Source organism: Procambarus clarkii, chromosome 13 (genome assembly GCF_040958095.1).
Source record: "Procambarus clarkii isolate CNS0578487 chromosome 13, FALCON_Pclarkii_2.0, whole genome shotgun sequence".
Lineage (NCBI taxonomy): Eukaryota > Metazoa > Arthropoda > Malacostraca > Decapoda > Cambaridae > Procambarus > Procambarus clarkii.
This window is the reverse complement of record NC_091162.1, coordinates 18,362,638-18,382,322: the sequence shown is the minus strand read 5'-3', so window position 1 is coordinate 18,382,322 and position 19,685 is coordinate 18,362,638. Positions and strand designations below refer to the sequence as shown.

Here is a 19,685-nt window from a genome sequence, read left to right as displayed (position 1 = left end):
TGGATGCCAACTAGGTGTTTAGGCTCTGTTATTTGTATTTGATATTGGTATTTGACAAACTGGTATTTGAAGTATACATGGGTGAAGCATTTACAGACTTTTAATTTGAACAGAGGTCATCAGAGAATCGATCTGAGCATTTTTTGTTTGAAATGTTTGATCATCATCAGTTGAGTCATGTACCAATCGTTTTTCCATTTATAAATGGGGTTTGGCAGCTGGATTAATGAACATTTGGACATTGTTGAGGAGGACAAGCTGCACAAGTGAGCTACAAGTGAGGCTTCATAGCAGCTTGTTTACCAGCCTGGTCAAACCTGATAAGTGCCCTTAGGAGGCAGCATTGACAACCACCCAAGACACCCAAACTCAAGTTGTGTTGCAATTTCTGACTGTTCATGGCAGTAGGTAGACAAGGGACATTCTTAAGAGAATTTTCTGAGCTCTTACATATGGAAGCTGCTTCCTTAAGTAAAGTCACTGTGTCCTTGACCATCAGATCTTTTAGGGAGGCAGACACAACTGCACAGAATTTTCAAACAACCCTTATAGGGTCATATTGTGCTAAATATCGGAGAATTAATCAATCCAACCCATTGCTTGGCAATACTGTCAATCACCAAATCACTAACTACTGGAACGGCCTCCTAGTCACTTAACCAGTCTCTACCATGTGGGTCTGTCTACTGAAGCAAGACTCGCATGCTTCTTAGCTGTTGTCCAGTGTGTGAAGCCAGCAGACTGGGATCAAACAAATAACTAGGCTTGCATGTTAAAGGCAAATATATACATTTAAATTACATTACTAAGAGCAATTATCAACATTTAATAGTCATCGTGAAACATATAATTTATGATGAATGAACCAAAGTTTTTCACCTTAAACCAATATTTTAACTGCAATTTGAATTTTCACTTGAATCTCCATAAGCAAAGCAAAATCATCCAGACACAGTATATATAATATTTGTGTATCTACACACCTTTCCCCCTCTGCAGTAAGTTCCATCCTTCTCAACTATGTCAGGTGGGCAGTACTCCGAGGTACCAGAACAGTACTCAGGAATGTCACAGTCGGCTGTAGCATCACGACACACTGTCCACGTAGGTTTTGGTGTGCAAGTCTGTAGGAAACGCATCATGTACTATACTGGTACAGGTGTTCAGCATACTGAGAATGTAATAGAATAATGAAATTATGTAACAAAATTACTATAAAACAATATTTTATTTACTCTGACCATCATAAATCTGATGATGGCACATACAGTACAACACAATAATTAATATTATTTTAAATAGTTTGAGAAGAGGAATATAATAGGTTTTGAATGTATGTAAAGTGCTAATCTGAGCAGACTTATTTGGCTCCCTTCTAAGGTAAAATCCTGCAGTCTATACAGGACAAATTATACAGTCGGACATGGTGACATTCTAGGTACTGACACCATCAGGAACTTTTACTGGTACTAGAAGCAATCATCGAGCTAAAATGAGCTGCAGAATGCTTAAAATTCATACCCCCAAGGAAAAAAGAAAGTTGTCAGCCAACCAGGATGAGTACGGATCTCATAACTTAGCCAAAAAGATGATGCCGACCCAAACTCAATGGAAGCAGGGGGTCCATCATGGAAGAGGCTTGAATTTTGCAGGAGGCATCACAAAAACAGGTCGTCCCCATTAACCGAAGGGGAGACTTGGAAAGAGGGAAACTTTTAGGATGGACAAATCTCTAGGACTAATTGGTACACAGAACTAGACCAGAATATGGCATTCTGAATATGAAATATGCTGAACTCTGACAAATGCACGTGTATGTGGCAGCTGCCCACTATGCTTCCACCCAGTAGGAATAGAAAGGGTCAGAACCCATGTGGAACAAACCCCACAAATATCGGGGCCAACAGGTAGCATGGTGGAAGCAGAAAGATGAGTACTTCCATGTAGCAAAGATGACAAGCACTCTTTAAAATTGCAAATAGCGACAGAAGGTTAGCTGGGTCATCTTTTATGAATAATTGACCTTGCCAGAGACCTGTTGGGTTGAGCCTGCTGGTTAAAAGCCAGACAGGTGCTCCCAGGCACTGGGGATGTTCACTGAAAGAATGGTAACCATAAGCAGCCCCAATACCTGTGCTGCAAATGGTGTGCATGGCATGCTGTGTAAACAAAGTGCATAAACCACAAGTGCCCTCCACACAATTGCTTGAATGCCTCCAACTACAGGCCAAAGAAGTCAAATGACCCCTGAAACACTCGAGGTAAGGCACATAAGGCACTCCACCCAAGTGGCCTGGTCTTGAAAGGGCAAACTCTCGAACACACCTTAGATGTTACTCTCAGTGCAAAGGTAGCACTAATCAAACACCCAAGGAAGTTACCACTAAACACATGCAGTTCAAAGTGCAAAAAGCCAAGTCTAGACAACAAAACCAGGCAGAAAGACATGCTTGTGAAGCAATATTATAATGAATGAGACATTAACAAAAAAAAAAAAAAAAAAAAGACCTCCCACAGGACAAGTCCTAGGATGGCTGGTACTTAGCTTAGAAGCACTGGAACCTGTCTCAAAAGATGGTAACTGGAACACTACTGCATTGCTCTAGGCAAGGCATCGGTGACAAAACCAAGATGTGAGCTGGCTTTAAACCAAGCTCCAGGCTGCCTGTTGGTGTCATTCAGTACTAATGAGTTAAATCTAGTTTCCTGTGATTTACTTTGTTTCGATTAAATCATTGGGGTTGCTTGGCAGTTTTGAGGCATCAAATCTTGTGAACCCAGCAGTTATCTGTTAAACTTCCCTGACTTTCTGGAAGCTTTCATGGTGAAATGGCAGAATGTCATTTGCTCTCTGCATCTCTATGAAAGAGATCAGGGGCCAGATTCACGAAGCAGTTACGCAAGCACTTACGAACCTGTACACATTTTCTCAATCTTTGGCGGCTTTGTTTACAATTATTAAACAGTTAATGAGCTCCGAAGCACCAGGAGACTGTTTATAGCAATAACAGTTGATTGGGTAGTTTTCATGCTTGTAAACTATTTAATACAGTAATTGTAACCAAAGCCGTCAAAGAGTGAGGAAAGATGTACATGTTTATAAGTGCTTATGTAACCGATTCCATAATCTGGCTCCTGGTTCTGGCACTGGTGGCTCTGTACCTAAAAGACAAGAGCTATGAAGAAAAACTAGAGGCATTATATAAGATAAAAAGGAAAAGAAGCAATGTAATCACCACATACAAAATTGTGACAGGCATTGTTGAAACTTGAACTTAACAATATGCTATATACTATAAAGGAAAGGGGCCAAAAGAAATTTATTAAAGTTTTCAATTGCAAACAAAGTTTCAAACAGTTGGAATAAGTTATTATGAGGTAGTGATGTATGCTAAAAATCATAGGAACCTTCAAAATGTCATATGACAGAGATTATAGTGAAGATGGGACACAATAAGCATAGCTTTCATCCTGTAACTACACTCGGGTAATTACACACACACACACACACACACCCCTCCAAGGCCCATCATAGAAGGAAGACAAAACACCCCACTCCCAAAGGCAAGGTAGCAGACCCCCTTCCCCCAGTCACTTCCCTGCAAAGATCAGCAGGGAAGGAAAAGCTTGAAAATCTGAAAAGAATGCTGAACTACAGACATAACAGATGGTGTAGAGAGCATCAAAAGCAAGCACCGCTCTAGTAGACAGGGACCACAACACCTGGATTGCAAATCAAGGATATACAAGGTGGCTTGAAGGATTTTGTCATGTATGATGCACAACATACTGTGCTCAGTTTTTTAAAATCACTGTTGTGGGAAAAATAAAATTAAAAATCTAATACAGTAGTAAAAAATTTATGAATTTCAAGATAAACAAAAATGCCATTTTTCCCGGGATGAAAATACGGTACTTTAAACCAAGATCTTTTTAACAAGACAATGTACTGTACTGTATATTCTCAATATTGTTTATCTTTATTTATTATTTAAATCATTTCAAGAAAAATTTCTAAATCACCTTTGTGTCACAGCAAGGACCTGTGGCGCAAGTGGCATTGGTGACAAACTTGCATGTGTCAGAAATGCAACATGGATTTTCACAGTAATCTGCTGGACCACAGTCACACTCTTCACCTTCTTCTACCACACCATTGCCACAACTATTGCCCGAAAACAGTTTTGATGGCACATTCTTCAGACAGTCAAAAGAGAAAGCCTTCAAACTTCTAGTAAGGTTCCTCTTGCTACAAGAGCTCCAGGTGATGCGAGAACTGTGTCTGTAAATGGTGAAAGACAAAAATTGCAGCTAGCTCAACACTACACAAACATTTCTACCCTAAATGACAATGGCTCACACTGAAAGAATGAGCAATTTAAGAATTTATTACTAGTACATATTTCAAGCCTATGATTATACTGTACTTTAGAGTATACTTGCGATCATTAAATGATGGTGAAAAGAGCATTGACTGTGCTTGTGGAGATATGGATATAAATAAAGCATTAAATGTCATGAAATGACCTTTAGTGGTGAAGCTGTCAGTATATTCAGGCCTCTCAGATTTTTTTGAGGACAGCTGGCATCTTCCTGCCTGTACCCTGCCTTAGTGTGCTTTGACTACATTGTACTTCCTTCTGTCAATGCTTCCCTCTTTCAGCTCTTCAGAGTACAGATTCAGCCTTGCCAGCTGCAAGTGTATCACCGTACCATTTCTCCAGGAATGGGTGAGGTCATCTCACATGTTTTTCCTTCAGGTAAGTGCCATCACTATACATGCACTCTGTGGCCTGGGGTCATATGTTGGCAAGACTATCCTTGGGGAACCATGTAGTGATTTCTCCATAACTTGGAGTGACAAGCTATGCTATTCTCTTCCCTGTGACACCATAGTGAAGCAGTTTGCTGCAGTGACTAAGGGGACCTTAGCTCAGATATAAGATGTTGAACATGGTAAAATGCTCCTTTCTGACCATCCCCACAGTTGCTCCCATTTTCTCTTGTTGCTAACTAGTAGTTAGTAGAGTGATAGGTTATGAATCTTTTTTTGTACAGGGGTTGATTGAAATAAGTCTCTCTCGAGTAGAACATTGTGTGCAACATGTTCTGGGTGAACCTGGCTTTGGAAGCACCTGAGGGACTGGCTCAGAAAGAAGGATTTCAATACACTCAACACATATTTATGAATTTTACTATAATCACCCTTTCAATTATCATGCATTTTACCCTTAAGAACAACTTCCTTATTCTCTTTACTGTCTCCCATTTATTTTGTGCAGCCACAGGTGTATTATTAACAATTTACATATAATATTTAACACATGATTATCTTAAATATTACATGTAATATTTAACATGTATCTATTTATTTTATCTCTTTTTAATAGCACAGGACTATCTTCCTTTACTCCTCCTTTTAAGCTCTATACAAGTCTTATTCTCCTTAATTATCTCTTGCTATTTAACTTGTAACTTATATATACTGTATATCTTTTCCATACTTTTCTTTCCTCTCTATTTACCCATCTCAGTCTCACCTGTCCCTGCTGGTGTTCATTATACAATTGTTTGTTTCACACTGGCAGTCCTTATCATCCTCATCATGACCAAGACCCAGATTATGGCCAAGTTCATGAGCGAGCGTCTGTGCAACATAGGTTATCCCATCCAACTTTTGATCCTGCACAACTCCAACTGAATCCTCATAACTGGAAGAAATTTTAATATAATGTACAAGTTACATAAAACGCAATATTTATTGATCATAATACAGGTATGCATGTAGTTTTGTTGCATTACCTTATGGTTAGTTTTGTTGCATTACCTTAGGGTTATAAATATTTGTTTACATTTTTTTATAATGACAAACCAATGAGCAATATTTTAATTAATAAACAATCCTTGAAACAATGTACTCAGAGTTAGCAATGCTTTACACAATTTGTGTTTAAACCCCAAAAGTGCAACTATCAAACTTGTCACCCTTACTGTACAGAATTTTTTTCACTGTTTTACCTTTTTTCCTTATGAATTTGTATTTAAATAGAATGTATTTAAATAGAAATAGAATTAAATAGAAAAAATAAAGTATTTAAATAGAATGACAAAAATGACAGAAAATCATATCTCTATGCAAACTAAGAGTAATTGGTTAGTGTTCCTCTGGAATTTGTCAGCATTACATTGTGATGGGAACCATAACCAAATAATTATTTCTTAGTTTTTCACATGAAATATATTCAAAAGTAAGGAATCTTTTGCAAAAAGTATAATACTGTACTAATAATAATAATAAAAAAACAGCGTTGAATGCAATGAAATGTCATTTTCTCGGTGAGACCCGGAGGCTTCCCGGAGCTATACCGGGCTGATGTGGCAACAGTCAATCGAAGGAGTTCTAGGCCTACCGGCGACCAGAGCCAGAATCTGGCCCCCCCTCAAAAGAGGCACGAGGAGCAATGGCCTAAAGCCCCCATGTAATTGGAAACAGTCTTTGTCTGCCATCTACCAGGTCAGTCACCCAGAAAGGTAGGAATTCCAAAACAAACTACTGCTGGTCAAAATTTGCAAACTAAAAGCCAAATTAGCGACAGAACTCCCCAATCAAAACCAAGGAAACAAGTATGACGTCACCACAAATGCCGGGGATCTGTCTGTGTAACCCCCCCTCCCTGGGAGGGGGGACGGGGGAGTCCCAGACCTCCACGCCGGCAACTCTCCTCAGTTCAGAAGCCGAGTATCAAAAACGTGAAAAAAACGCCGACCGGAGAGAGGAAGGAATGCCGGGGAGCCTCCTGGTATCACCCAGAAAATGGCGTTTCATTACATTCAATACTGGTTTTCTGTGGAGAGCCCCTTCGGCTCCTCGGAGCTATCTAACCAAAGATAAAAAAGAACAGGGACTTACCCAGGAGGTGGTCATCACTCGCTCCTCAACTCCAAGTCGAGACAACTGGCTGCAACCTGTGATCCAAGGCTACACACTCCTGAGAAGGATCCGGAAACATTAACGAACATGCCCGAATGTCAGCTCAGGACATATTCCCAAAAACTGCAGCCAAAGCCACGAATGTAGGAACGTCATGGCCACGGGGATAGACCGCAGGCTGGCTGGACTGAATAATCTTGCGGACGACCTGGGAGACCCCGCGCCCTGGAACAGGGAAGAAGGGAAACCGGGTTCACCCAAAGCGCGTCCTCTGCCATGCAGGCCGTGGCACGCAAATAACAACGAAGAACTGCATCCGGACACAAAACATGATGCACCCCCGGCTGAAACAACCAAGCATCAACAATCCAAGGACCCCTTTGGAAAGCAGCAGACTCATTCTTCGCCAGAAAAGAAGGAGACGGCTGCAAATGAACAAAATGGCCACCAGGACCGAAAGAGCAGAAACCCCTGCACTGGAGGAGAGCATGAAGCTCCCCGACCCGATCCCCAGAGGCCAATGCCAACAAGAAAAACAAGAGCCTAAGAAAATCAATCTTGAAAAGAGGGGGGGGGGGCCACCACAAACCGAGGAGAAAAGAGAAAAGAGAGCACCCGGTCCAACGACCAGGATGGCTCAGGCGGCGCATGAGCAGGCCGGAGGTGAAACAACGTCCGAGAAAGGTTGCGGAACGGAGCAGTGTCATCCACCCCGAATGCAAGCTGCAGCGGCTCCCCTAGCGCTGCATGATACGAGGCGACAGTATTTGGCATAAGATGACGGTCCTGAAACAACCAAGAGAAAAAGGACAAAACAACCCAATCAGAAATCGAAGACAACCTACAAAGAGACAAAAAATGCTGAAAGGACCGTCAGGAAATTTCATACTGCTGTCTAGACGAAACTCACAGGTGAGATATGTTATGGGGGGTAGGTGGTTGTAATGAGAGGGCCAATAGTACAAAGGAGTTCCTAAAATTGTGGAAATAGGTAGGCCCCGGCCCCCAGGGAAGAATATTCCCAGCAATGAATGAACTTGTTTGGCTAGAATAAAAGTCTGCCATTTAAGGTAATCACCTACTCCACTCCAAACCAGATGAAAAGATACTCCTAGCTTTATCCTTATTTATTGAACCCTCTAATAACCCCCATATACATAAATACAATAAATCACTTTACCACTCTACCTTACGTTAAACACCTTGGTCCACATAAGCAGGATGCAAAGTTTACAATTTCAAAACTAGGGTAAAGACTACTTTCCTGAAGGGCACTAGCATCATAGGTATCACAGACTTAAGCACATGTGGTCTCCCTAGTCTCCTAGAGTACACGTAGGGATACCAAAACACTAGCTTAGATTACACCAGAACTAATTACACACCTAGCCAGTACCACAGTAATACACAGTCAGATACTTAGCTTGTATAACAAACACAGAATAAGGTAAGGGAAGAGAGAAGGAGGAGGAGGAGAACAGAGCCCACAGGGAAGGTGTAGACACCACAACAGCCAGAACCAGAAGACCTCTAGAACAGCCTCAGAGCTCTCTCAAAGGATGCTGCCGGGAAGATACTTAACTGATCGTACAGCCAGAATCATTACAAGTCTTCACCGACATTCATTACTAGTTACTTTAACAATTCTAAGAATAGCTGATAACTAATTCAATATTATATTTAATAATCAACAAGCACAGAGTCTGAATGCTCTGTGAGTAACAAGATTCGTCTTACGTCTGGCAAGGGAGACGGAAACAAATGTGTATCAGGTATGATAAGCCCTGAATATAAATGTTATCAATTAAATATCCCTCTTATATAATCCAATCCTATGAATTAATGTATACATAATTATTTAAACTCAAAATTGATCTCTGGTTTCCAAACAAGAACCCAGGGTTGTAACAGGACACCATCAACGAAGCCACCTGATCACCATACAAGTGGTGATAAACCCGCATCAAAAAGACCAGACACAATGAATAGAGAAGATCGAACCAGCCATGTACTGGACCGGACCGATCTGCTGAAAGAGGTGGAGCCACGGGAAGACCTTCGGATTCTGATATCGAGCAAGAAGCACCTGAAACCAGGGCTGGGCCGGCCACCAAGGAGCCAACAGGACTACTCTCCCTTGGCAAGTCTCCAACCGAGCCAGTATCCGGAGTAACAACCGGACCGGTGGGAAGAGGTACAGTACAGGTAACCCCACCTCGACCAGTCCAGCCGAAAGGCATCGACCCAGACGGCCTCACAGTCTGGGAAGGGCGCCACATACACTGGAAGATGCCTCGACCACGCCAATGTGAAGAGGTCCACTTCTGGGCGCCCGGATGTCCGGCAAAACCAACTGAACGAGTCGGCGTCGACTGTCCATTCTGTGGATAGGGAAATGAACCGAGACAGGCCGTCTGCCAAGACGTTTGACACCCCCTGAATGTGAACCGCCAGGAAAGCCAAACCCCGAGAACTCGGCAGACGAGTCCCCTGAAGCGACCAGCCCCACAGGGCCAAGGACCGCATCGAATCCCCGTGGTTCAGGCAATGAACCACTTGGGGAGCAGTCCGAATGGAGCTGGATTGTTGCTCTGCGAGCAACACGAATCCTCTGAAGCGAATGCCACATCGCCGCAAACTCCTGCACCGTGATGCGAGCTCGACGGAAGGACGGACCCCACCGACCCTGGCTGGCTGGCGTGGTGAGCACTTGTCACAAATCCCAAGCCAAGAGATGAGGCATCCATGAACACATTGAACAAGGGCTCGGGGAGGTGCCACAGCACAGAACCCCGAAAAACCTGCAGAGGAAGCCGACGACGCAGCAGCCAGCGCAAGGCTCCTGGGATCCGAACCCAGCGAGAGCGGCAGAAGGGACGCTCCCGGAGAAACCAGAATAGCCGCCGAAGCCAGATCCGACCCGTTGGGTAGACCAGCACGACGAAGTTCAGGCTCCTGCACAGCTGCTCGAACAACCGGCGTGTGACCCTGGTGCCCTCCAAAACAGTCGTAGGCGGGACCGCAGCTGCAACAGCATCGCCGGAGGGAGAGACAAGGAAGCAGTCTGAGGGTCCCACACAAGACCCAGCCAAGTCTAAACCTGAGAGAGAACCAAATAGGACTTCCTCCAGTTCACCAAGAACCCGAACCCGGCGAGCTAGGAAAGAACCAAATCCCTGGTGAGCAGACACGAGGACTGACTTGGAGCCCACACCAGCCAGTCGTCAAGGTACACTGCAGAGACACCGCCTGCTTCAGAATCGGCGCAAACTTCAATAAGGCAGCCGACGCCTGAGCTGCCAGAGCAAACACACCGAACACAAGCCCAGATCCCAGTTCCTGCACATCCTCGCTGAGCCAGTCCGAAGACAGCTCCAGCAGAGAAAAGAAACGCAAGACCGAAGCCAAATGCCCAAAGGCGTGCAAATCCTCGGCCACCAGGGACACCGAAAGGGAAGGAACCTGCGCATGAAGCTGCACCTGACCGACATCACGAGGAAGTACGTGGGTGAACAAGCATGCACTGAGGTGCTCAAATTTGTTCCCTAGGTTAACCTGAACCGTAGTCAACTCCCGCCATTTAAGCGCGTGGGTCCGACAGAATGAATGCCACGCCCCAACGAAAAGAAAGGGCAGTCCGCGAACCAGGAAGACTCCAGCACCTCAATATGCACCCAGAAAGGAAACGAGGAGTCAAACTCGAAAGAAGAAGGATCCATTACCGAGGCGTAATCCGGGTCTCGCAAGAGGTAAGCCACATGGGCTTCCTGCACCACCTTTGGTGTGATGCAGAAAGCCGAAGGAGGGAACTGAAGAACCCAAGGGAACCCGGAACCGAACTCGGGGAGGAATTGCACACATATCAAACTCGTACAAGGAGGGGGGATAGGAAAACCCCTCCCCCTGTAACAACAAGCTCCCGCGCTGAGGGTACCAACACCCAAGCGGGGTCAAACAGGGCCCAAGCCCCCCCAAGTGAACTCCTCCCTAGCCCCAGGAACCTCCATGTCAGGCCCCGGGGCCGAGCAGTCCTCCAAAGCCTCTGCCTCTGGAGAAAAGCAGAGTCCACCAGAAAATCCAGGATGAAGGGGGCCTGCTAGTGAGGCCCAAAGACTCCAGCAGGAGAAACAGGATCAAATGCCTCTGCCGCCGATCCGGAAGGGGCAATCCCCAAAGCCGCCCGAGACTCACCACCAGGCAAACTCTGCCCCGACTCCAAAACCCTCAGACGTTTGGGAGCCGGGAGCAGGGGAAGGGGGGTAGCAGGATGAAGGCAGGGGAAGGACTAGGGGATGCAGATGAAACCAAAGTCGAGGTGACTAACACCCCCAAGTCCGAATCCCTATAACCAAAGCGGGGCGGGGCAGCTGTGGGGCCTCCATAAAGGCTAGCAACCTTGCGCGTTGCAGCAACCTAAACCATGCATGCAACGCCGAAGCTGCTTGCACACGATTATGAATCTCATTGGGCTGGGTGAATTGGAGTACAAGTAAGGAACACCACTCGCAGGACTCCGGGTCAAAGGTGTCACTGACCCAAGAAACAGCATGGGGGAGGCAAAGACGGTGAGTGTCACCCTGAGTCAAAGGGACAGAGCAACCTTCAAACTCAGTGGGGCTCTGAAGTCTCTTCCATCAGACCCCTGAGCCTGAATGGGAGTTTCCAGGGGCCCTTAGGCCAACTACTAAGGGAAGCTCTGGCGAGGTACTGCTAACCGGTTATCCCAGAGCTACCAAGCAAACAAACTAAAAGCTGAACCCCTGCGACGTGTGCAAGCACACTGACCTAGTGGAGGGCCACCAAAATCATACAAGTGGTCCTACTGCCACACAAGGCAGACCCATCCCCCCACCAGGCAAAACAAACAAAAAAGAAAAAACCCACAAAAGCAAAATGTCTCCAGGTGAACAGAACCGGTTGCTATGCGTATATCAGACAGCAGCACAGTACCTCGTCCCCAGCCAGCAACGAAACTACCTCCTACCCAAGGGCAAACAGGAGTAAGAACCACCCCAGCTGAACCCCAAGGGCGGGCAATCACTGAGCAGCAACAGAACCACGCGGAGGTAGTTCCCAAAGGCTCAGGAAAGATAACCCTGAGGCCGCAGGGGGTAGTACTTACAGAGCACCTAGGGAAGGTGGCCCTAGGTGCATGCAGCCCCAGTACTCTTGTTACTCCTGGCTCGCACGACACCAATACTGAACAACAACACTGCTCTGCAACACTGCTCAAAGGATGGAGCCAGAGTCGATCGACCGTTCGGCTCTCACAACAGCCTGTGAACTGAGGAGAGTTGCCGCATGGAGGTCTTGGACCCCCACTCCCCCTCCTGGGGAGGGGGGGTTACGCAGACGGATGCCCAGCGTTTGTGGTGACGTCATACTTGTTTTGAATGGGGAGTTCTGTCGTTAGTTTGGCTTTCGGTTTGCAAATTTTGATCAGAAGAAGTTTGTTTTGGAATTCCTACCTTTCTGTGTGCCTGACCTGGTAGATGGCAGACAAAGACTGCTTCCAATTACACAGGGGTTACATAGGTTCTGGCTCTGGTCGCCGGTAGGCCTAGAATTCCTTCGATTGACTGTTGCCACGGTCTAATATATGCACACATCAGCCCAGAATAGCTCCAGGGAGCCGAAGGGGCTCTCCACAGAAACAACGTTGAATGTAATGAAACAATTTTTTTGGGTGAGCCCCAGAGGCTCCCTGGAGCTCCCTGGAGAACGGCACTTGCTCCTCAACTAAAAGTCAAGACAAATGGCTGCAACCTAAAGCCAGACATGGACAACTATGACCAAGAACATGGACGAGATAACATGCAGCCAGGACCCTGTTCAACCTCCGATATGAAACAAGTGCTACCTTCAGTATATTATTTGTCAATGACAACAAAATCCACCAGCACCTACCTGCACATTCCATTCATCGTGGCTTTGCCAATAGTGATTCCAGTGAAGTCAATGGTCCTGGAAATTTTGTGCAATTTTATGAGTGTTATACATGTGCAAAGTTAATTTCTTGGCAACCTAGTACTGTACTACTATATTACAAATCAAAATTTTGTTGGTACAGTACTGATATATTCCTAAACTCAGGTCTCCCCTAACTATTAAATTTGTAAATGTAAAACTACATATAAAATCCAATAACTGTATTACATTTAAATCTAATGGAGGGTTATTTCATACTGGTAAACTGCATGTCTAAAGAACTACTGTACTACACTAGATTATAGACAATAAATATAAAAGAGATTACTTATTATTTTCTAGTACTGTACAGTATTGAAATTAAATTATAAGGTGACTAAGTACAGTATATAGTTGGCAGTTAAATGTTTAGGAAATCCTCATGCTGTCTCCTGTTCTCTCTTACTGCCCATATATCAGTCTATAGACAGTAATTTTCAAACTATGGGAGTCGAAAATTAATAACAGGCAGAGATGCTTACGTTAGTAGTTGCGTAGTGTCATTAGGCACATCTGGAAGAGTCGTTAACAATTTTTTCCTATAGGGCTTCAGGTTATCAATTGTCTTGTTAGAATCCTTATCAACAACAATCTGGTCTTTGGTGTCCCATACTTCCAAATGGGTCAGTACCACCACCACTCCCAGAGGTCGGAATAACTGTAACAATGCAGGAAGGGAATATAGTGGTTGTAGAACAATGGAATAGATTTGCTGTACAATACATAACTGACAACCAGCCTGAACACACCAACAAATCTAAACACATAGGTGCTTCAGTTGCATCAAGAATGATTTTATTTTCACGTTTCATTCTAAATTTCTGAAAAAGGGTCCCCTCTGTCAATCCCCATGCTTTGCATCCTTTAGCTATGATTCAAGGTCAGTAAATCTCAATTCAGTTACTGTAAGTTGTCTGGGCTTTCCTTGAGACTATTTCAGTGGCCTTTGATTTTGTGTTTGCTTCACTGTGTTACTATTCAACTGCATGCCTAACTATAGTTTCCTCCTTCAGTTTGGTTTCAGGGTTCTCCTCACTGTGCTGGCTGATCAAAGATAGAGGGCTTACCTTTCTACTTGTTAACAATTTCAGTAGTTCTATTCCAGCAGACTTTCCTTATGACTGCATTGTATGTGGCTATTTGTCTTCATAGCCCAAAGGCTCACATTGTCATCACAGTCAGTGATGACATTTTTCCCCATTTTTTATGCATAGTACTGTATTATGCGCAAAAGAATGGCCATTTTTCAACAGCCACATATTAAGGGTTGCTTTCTTTGAGTAGGTCCCAATAGTTTCAATGCTTCACTGATTTTTATACATTAATTAAATTGGATTACTATCTTGGAGACACCTTTTGTATGTGTCTATGGCCTGGGCCTTTGTGCTAAGCTGTTATAGCAACTACTGTATTTGGTCGAACATACCAGTATATATTGTCTCCCTCAACCTCCTAAAAAAAGTTTACATTTGGTACTATTAATTTTATAGTCTGAGGGAAAAGGCTAAAAAATCAAATTTACATTTCTAGTCCTAGTAGAAATGTATTATCATCCAAAATTCCTAGGCCTAGTAGGACTGTAGTACATGCTGTATCATATAAGTACAGTACTATATTATACCTAAGATAGCCTGTACAGTATTAACCTTAGAATTGCTTGGGCAGATTAGGTTCTTTAGTTACATTTCTGATTTTGTAGAAGGCCATTTGGGCAAATTTAATAGTACTGTACTAAATTAATTTTTGGGGGGACCAACAGTACATATTGGTACATTTGATCAGTACATATAGTTGCAATAAGTACAGTACTATAATTTTAGGAGGATAAGCCGTTATATTTACACACAGTATGCACACTGAATCTTTACTGGGAACTTCAACGGTGGCACTTCATAGTCAGACAATGCACTTGATGGTGTAAATGTGCTTTGTTTCTATTTGGATTGTACATGGGTGGGCAAGTTACACTTTATACATACCTTTCTTGTCTGGGATACCATTATGGACTTTGCACTGAGGTTGGTCTCGTTTCCCTTATATTTAATTTTCTCTGCTACATCCCTGCAAGTTGAGCCCCTATGAAATCCTTGACTGGTTTTGATTTTGATTATGCTGTGTGTAGTGTTTCGCTGCATACGCCTAAATGCTTTTATGTCACTCCATCCAAGTCTGATTGGGTGCGGGCATAAACAAGCCCAGGGCTAGTGAAGCTTGACCATGCAATGGAGCAGCCGAGATATGTGAGGCTTGGTACTGGAATCTAAAAAGCACTCTCCCAGGAGTCTCAAAGGAAACTGAGCAAAGTCCCCTCACAACATATGATACGGTGAACACCAGGACACATTAACCAAGCTTGATGGATATTAACTTGTCATTGTTCATTTATGGTTATGGGTTGGGGAATGGGGGGGGGGGAATTTTGTCATCATTGGCTCTAGGCTGCCAGAGATCTCTGTTAACTGTGGGCAATAATCATACGTTACTTGACGTGCATTAATTAACCCATACTGTTTATAAAAGTGCCAACTGAAACTATTATATTGTACCATCAATATATGGTTTTCACAGCTAAGAGTTGATGCCATTTTAGTGTATGCACGAGTACAAATTAAAACTTACTGCATTAACAATGTTAACAATAGCCTTGCAACGTGGAACAGTGTTATTGAGGTAGGTTTCATAGTAGCTGTGGTCAGCTACTAATACCATCTCCACAAATCGTGTAGCTTTTGTTGTCCACAGAGTGTCACCGTGAAGGGCCTCACGTCGTTCCTGGGCACAAGTGGAAAGAAGTTGTATAATGTCTGACAAAGTTAAAAACAAAAAAAATGTATACAATACTGAATTATAATTCAATAATTAACAACCACTTGGTTCTATACTGAGAAAAGTTTGAAACTGGTCCTACCCTCTCAAGGACCCCATCAGCCATCTCTGTGTCACTGTCACTGCTGCTGATGATGATGCTGCCTTTCTTGGCATTGCTATTTACTCCTGCAAAGTTGAAGTTTCTGCTGTATATTGATGTAATGACTTTATTAAAGACTATCGTATTTCTGTCTTAATCATTTCTATTATAAAATGTTAAATGAATCTAAAGGAATTAAGAAGTCGTTGGTGCATAATACTAATCTAATAATAATAATAATAATTTATTGTGTTCGGGACAAGCAGACAGTACATATTAGGCTTATATCGAGGCATTTCCCCCCCCAGGGTTGAATTACTGACCCCACCCAAGATACAATCCCACAAGCTGACTACCTTCTGGGTACCTATTTACTGCTAGGTGAAAAGATGCATTAGGTAATGGAAATGGGCCTATAAAAGGCCCGCCCTATACTGTACTACTGACTGTAAAATTATATCTTATCTGATGCTTTGTTTGGGTGTTCACCCTGAACAGTAATTCTTCCAACAAGGTTAAACAAATTCCACCAATTTACTATTGCACTTTTGAAAATTATCATCTTGTTTTTAGTAGCATTTGGCTTTAACTCTCTCGGATTGCACACTGTAGGACTTGCACACAGCTTTCAGTGCAGTTTCTTAATTTCAGCCATCATCAGAGATGCTTTTCTTCAGCATTTTCCCATCTTCCTGAGAGCTGATCCATAAATATGGTAAAATACATTTAAAAACAACAGTGCACACCCATTTCTTAACACCATCTATTATAAAAATTCCCCCCCCCCTGACTCTCATTAACACATGATCTACTTCCATTGTGAAGTATTAATGCATCAATAAAGAACCGTTTATATACTTATCCCTTTACTAAAATGCTACATAAATAATTTTTCACATAAAACTCACTTCATTCCTACAAATATACAATGGCAACTTTCAACTGAATGCTCTTCCTGAAAATGTTAATAGTTTGGGTGTACAGTATTCAAAAAATCTAAAAACCAGAGAAAAAAATTTTTTTCCATAAAAGTATCACTCGTGATCACAAAATGTTCACTATGGCCAATTTGTGCTATGCATGGCTAGCAGCTATCCCCGAATGAGAACTTCACCCACCACATGCACCTATCGAGTGCTGAAGAAGATTGATGGAGACGATGCGGTGTGGGCCCTTTGCAGTCAAGGTGTTCTGAGCAGGTTCCACCATCAACTCCTTTCCTCTTCCCACTATCACACCTCTGCACAGGAATATCATTATACTCATAGAAAGAAAAAACTTTCATATGTAAATTGAAATTAAAAGTTTATAATATATATAATAATCACAGCAAAAAAATAAAAAATCAGTACCCAATGATAAAATAATGAATACTGATGTAGAAAATGAGTCTGAATTATTAAATCAGAACACATAATAACACTGATGACTGTTTGCAACTAAATGAACAATATCTGTGTGCTGTATGGAAAAATAGAAATTTAAGGCAGAATAAAGAACTTACGCTAACTCTTGAGACCCATCACACGATTAAGATAATAAAAAAATCTCAGAGAGTAACTTTTAAGAGGATTTCTATGTTCTTAAGGAAAAATACAAAACAGAACTAAACTTTTAAAACCACTATTAAATCTAGACAAACATTAAGACACAAGAGAGACACATGCACACACATACACAGCAAAACCACTTGCCTAATGCCATGACACAGAGACAGAGCTGCCCACGAGTCTGCCACTCCCCTGACTTCACCCTGGAACTCGCACTGTAATGGCACCCCGCTCTCCTGCAGAGGGAATATTGTGAAAGCTGCCTCAGGCTCTCTTCCTGACTGTTAAAAACACTATTTCAATATGAAAGAAGTATTCTGGCTAGCAGTGCTATTCCAGCTGATGAGGTACTGTTTCAGCTATTTATGGGTACTATTCAAGCTGGTTACTAGTGCTGTCCATGCTGGTTAGCAGAACTGCTCATGCTCATTAGTGGCACTGATCATGCTGGTTAGTGATGCAGTTCAAGCTGGTTAATACAACTACCAGTTGACTAACAATGATCAAGTTTGTAGCAGAAGTGTTACAACTGGCTAGCAACACTGTTCTGGTTGATAGGGAAGCATTTTTCCACCCAGATCAGATGCACTTTTTCCAGCCTGATATGTTGCGTACATAGCAAGTGACACTTTAGATTGGATATACTGTACTAACAATATAATTGAGAAGTTCCAACTTTTTATAGTAAAGGATCATCATTTAGTGAAAATATTAGTATAATAAATAAAAAATGTTAATCAAAACTGGTATTACAATACTGAAAAAACCAGCGTTGAATGTAATGAAACGCCATTTTCTGGGCGAGTCCCAGAGGCTCCCCGCAACTATCCAGGCTGATATGTATATCCTTTGGCATCAGTCAGTGTGGATGGAGTTCTAAGCCTACTGGAGACCACGATCAGAACCTGAGCACCCCCTCAGAGAGGCATGAGGAGCAATGGCCTCTAGAAATGCACATGTGATTTGGAGCATTCTATGTCTGCCATCGACTGGGACAGGCACCCAGCAAGGTAAGTGTCCCAAAACAAACCCTATTCTGGGGTTTGTTTTGGAAACAAAACCGTTTGACCAACGAAATTGGTCAAACGAGTGGACAGAACTCCCCAAATGAAAACGAGAAATCAAGCATGACATCATACGAGCCTCGCCGCTTGTCACCGCAGCTTCCTCCTCCTCGGGAGGGGAAGGGGGGAGCCCCAGACCCACCGCACCGGCAATCTAACCACTAGTTCTTAGGCTGGATGTCAAAATACTCGAAAACCGCCAACTGGGAGAAGCGTGGGGTTGCCAGGGAGTCTCCGGCATTTACCCAGAAAATGGGGTCGGTGCTCGCATCTCAACTCGAATTTGAGACAACTGGCTGTAACTGCCGACCCAAAGTGACAGCCTCGACTAGGCCCAGGAACATTCACGTGCTAACGTGCAGCCAGAACCCTGTTCGACCGCCAAAAACCCCAGGCCCGAATGTCAACACAACACATGTTACCAATCAACACATGATTGCAGCAAGAGCAGCAAACTTATGAATGTCATGGGCACAGGGACAGACTGTAGGCTGGCTAGACTGAATAACCCTGAGGACAACCTGAGAGACCCGAACCCAGGAACAGGGAAGGGAATCCGGATCAACCCAAAGCGCATCCCCGCCAACCAAAGCCGTGGCGCGCAAATAACGGCGAAGCGCCACAACCAGACACATCACATGAAGAACCCCCGGCCTGACCAACCAATCATCAACAACCCAAGGGCCCTTCCAGAAAGCAGCAGTCTCATTCTTCGCCAGAAAAGAAGAACAAACCTAACAAAACGAAAGCAAGCGAACAAACCTATCACCATGACCAAAAGAGCTTAAACCCCTGTGCCGGAGGAGAGCATGAAGGTCCCCGACCCGACCCCCAGAGTCTAATGCCAATAAGAAAAAAAAAGAGCCTTAGAAAAACAATCCTGAACCAAAGGGGCCGCAACAAAGCGAGGGGAAGACAAATATAAGAACACCCAGTCCAAGGACCAGGACGACTCAGGCAGTGCCTGAGCAGGCCGAAGGTGAAACAACGCCCGAGACAGCTTGCGAAACAGTGTAGAAATAACATCTATACTGAAAGCAAGCTGCAGCGACTCCGCCAGTTCCGCACGATACGAGGCGACAGTATTCGGCATCAGATGACGGTCCTGAAACAGCCACAAGAGAAAAGACAAAACAACCCAAACCTAAAGCAAAGTACAGCGACAGAGAGGCAAAAAGAACCAAAAGGACTACCAGGAAACTTCAAACTGCCGCCGAGACAAAATCCGCAGGTAGGACATCATCAAAGAAGCCACCTGATCACCA

At 43.6% G+C, this 19,685-nt stretch overlaps 1 protein-coding gene across 4 annotated transcripts in view; it reads right to left on the bottom strand.

Annotated features, from left to right (window-relative positions):
• LOC123757229 (uncharacterized) overlaps positions 1-19,685 on the bottom strand; it is a 58,260-nt gene that overhangs the window by 9,475 nt on the left and 29,100 nt on the right. For all 4 annotated transcript variants that reach the window (XM_045740719.2, XM_045740721.2, XM_069323753.1 and 1 more), the window contains exons 6-14: positions 17,501-17,592; positions 16,925-17,046; positions 15,807-15,892; positions 15,518-15,670; positions 13,381-13,556; positions 12,839-12,895; positions 5,541-5,711; positions 4,024-4,282; positions 984-1,124 (exon numbers count right to left, since the gene is read on the bottom strand). In XM_045740719.2, the coding sequence (XP_045596675.2) occupies positions 984-1,124; positions 4,024-4,282; positions 5,541-5,711; positions 12,839-12,895; positions 13,381-13,556; positions 15,518-15,670; positions 15,807-15,892; positions 16,925-17,046; positions 17,501-17,592 (1,257 nt within the window). The remainder of the gene's footprint in view (positions 1-983; positions 1,125-4,023; positions 4,283-5,540; positions 5,712-12,838; positions 12,896-13,380; positions 13,557-15,517; positions 15,671-15,806; positions 15,893-16,924; positions 17,047-17,500; positions 17,593-19,685) is intronic.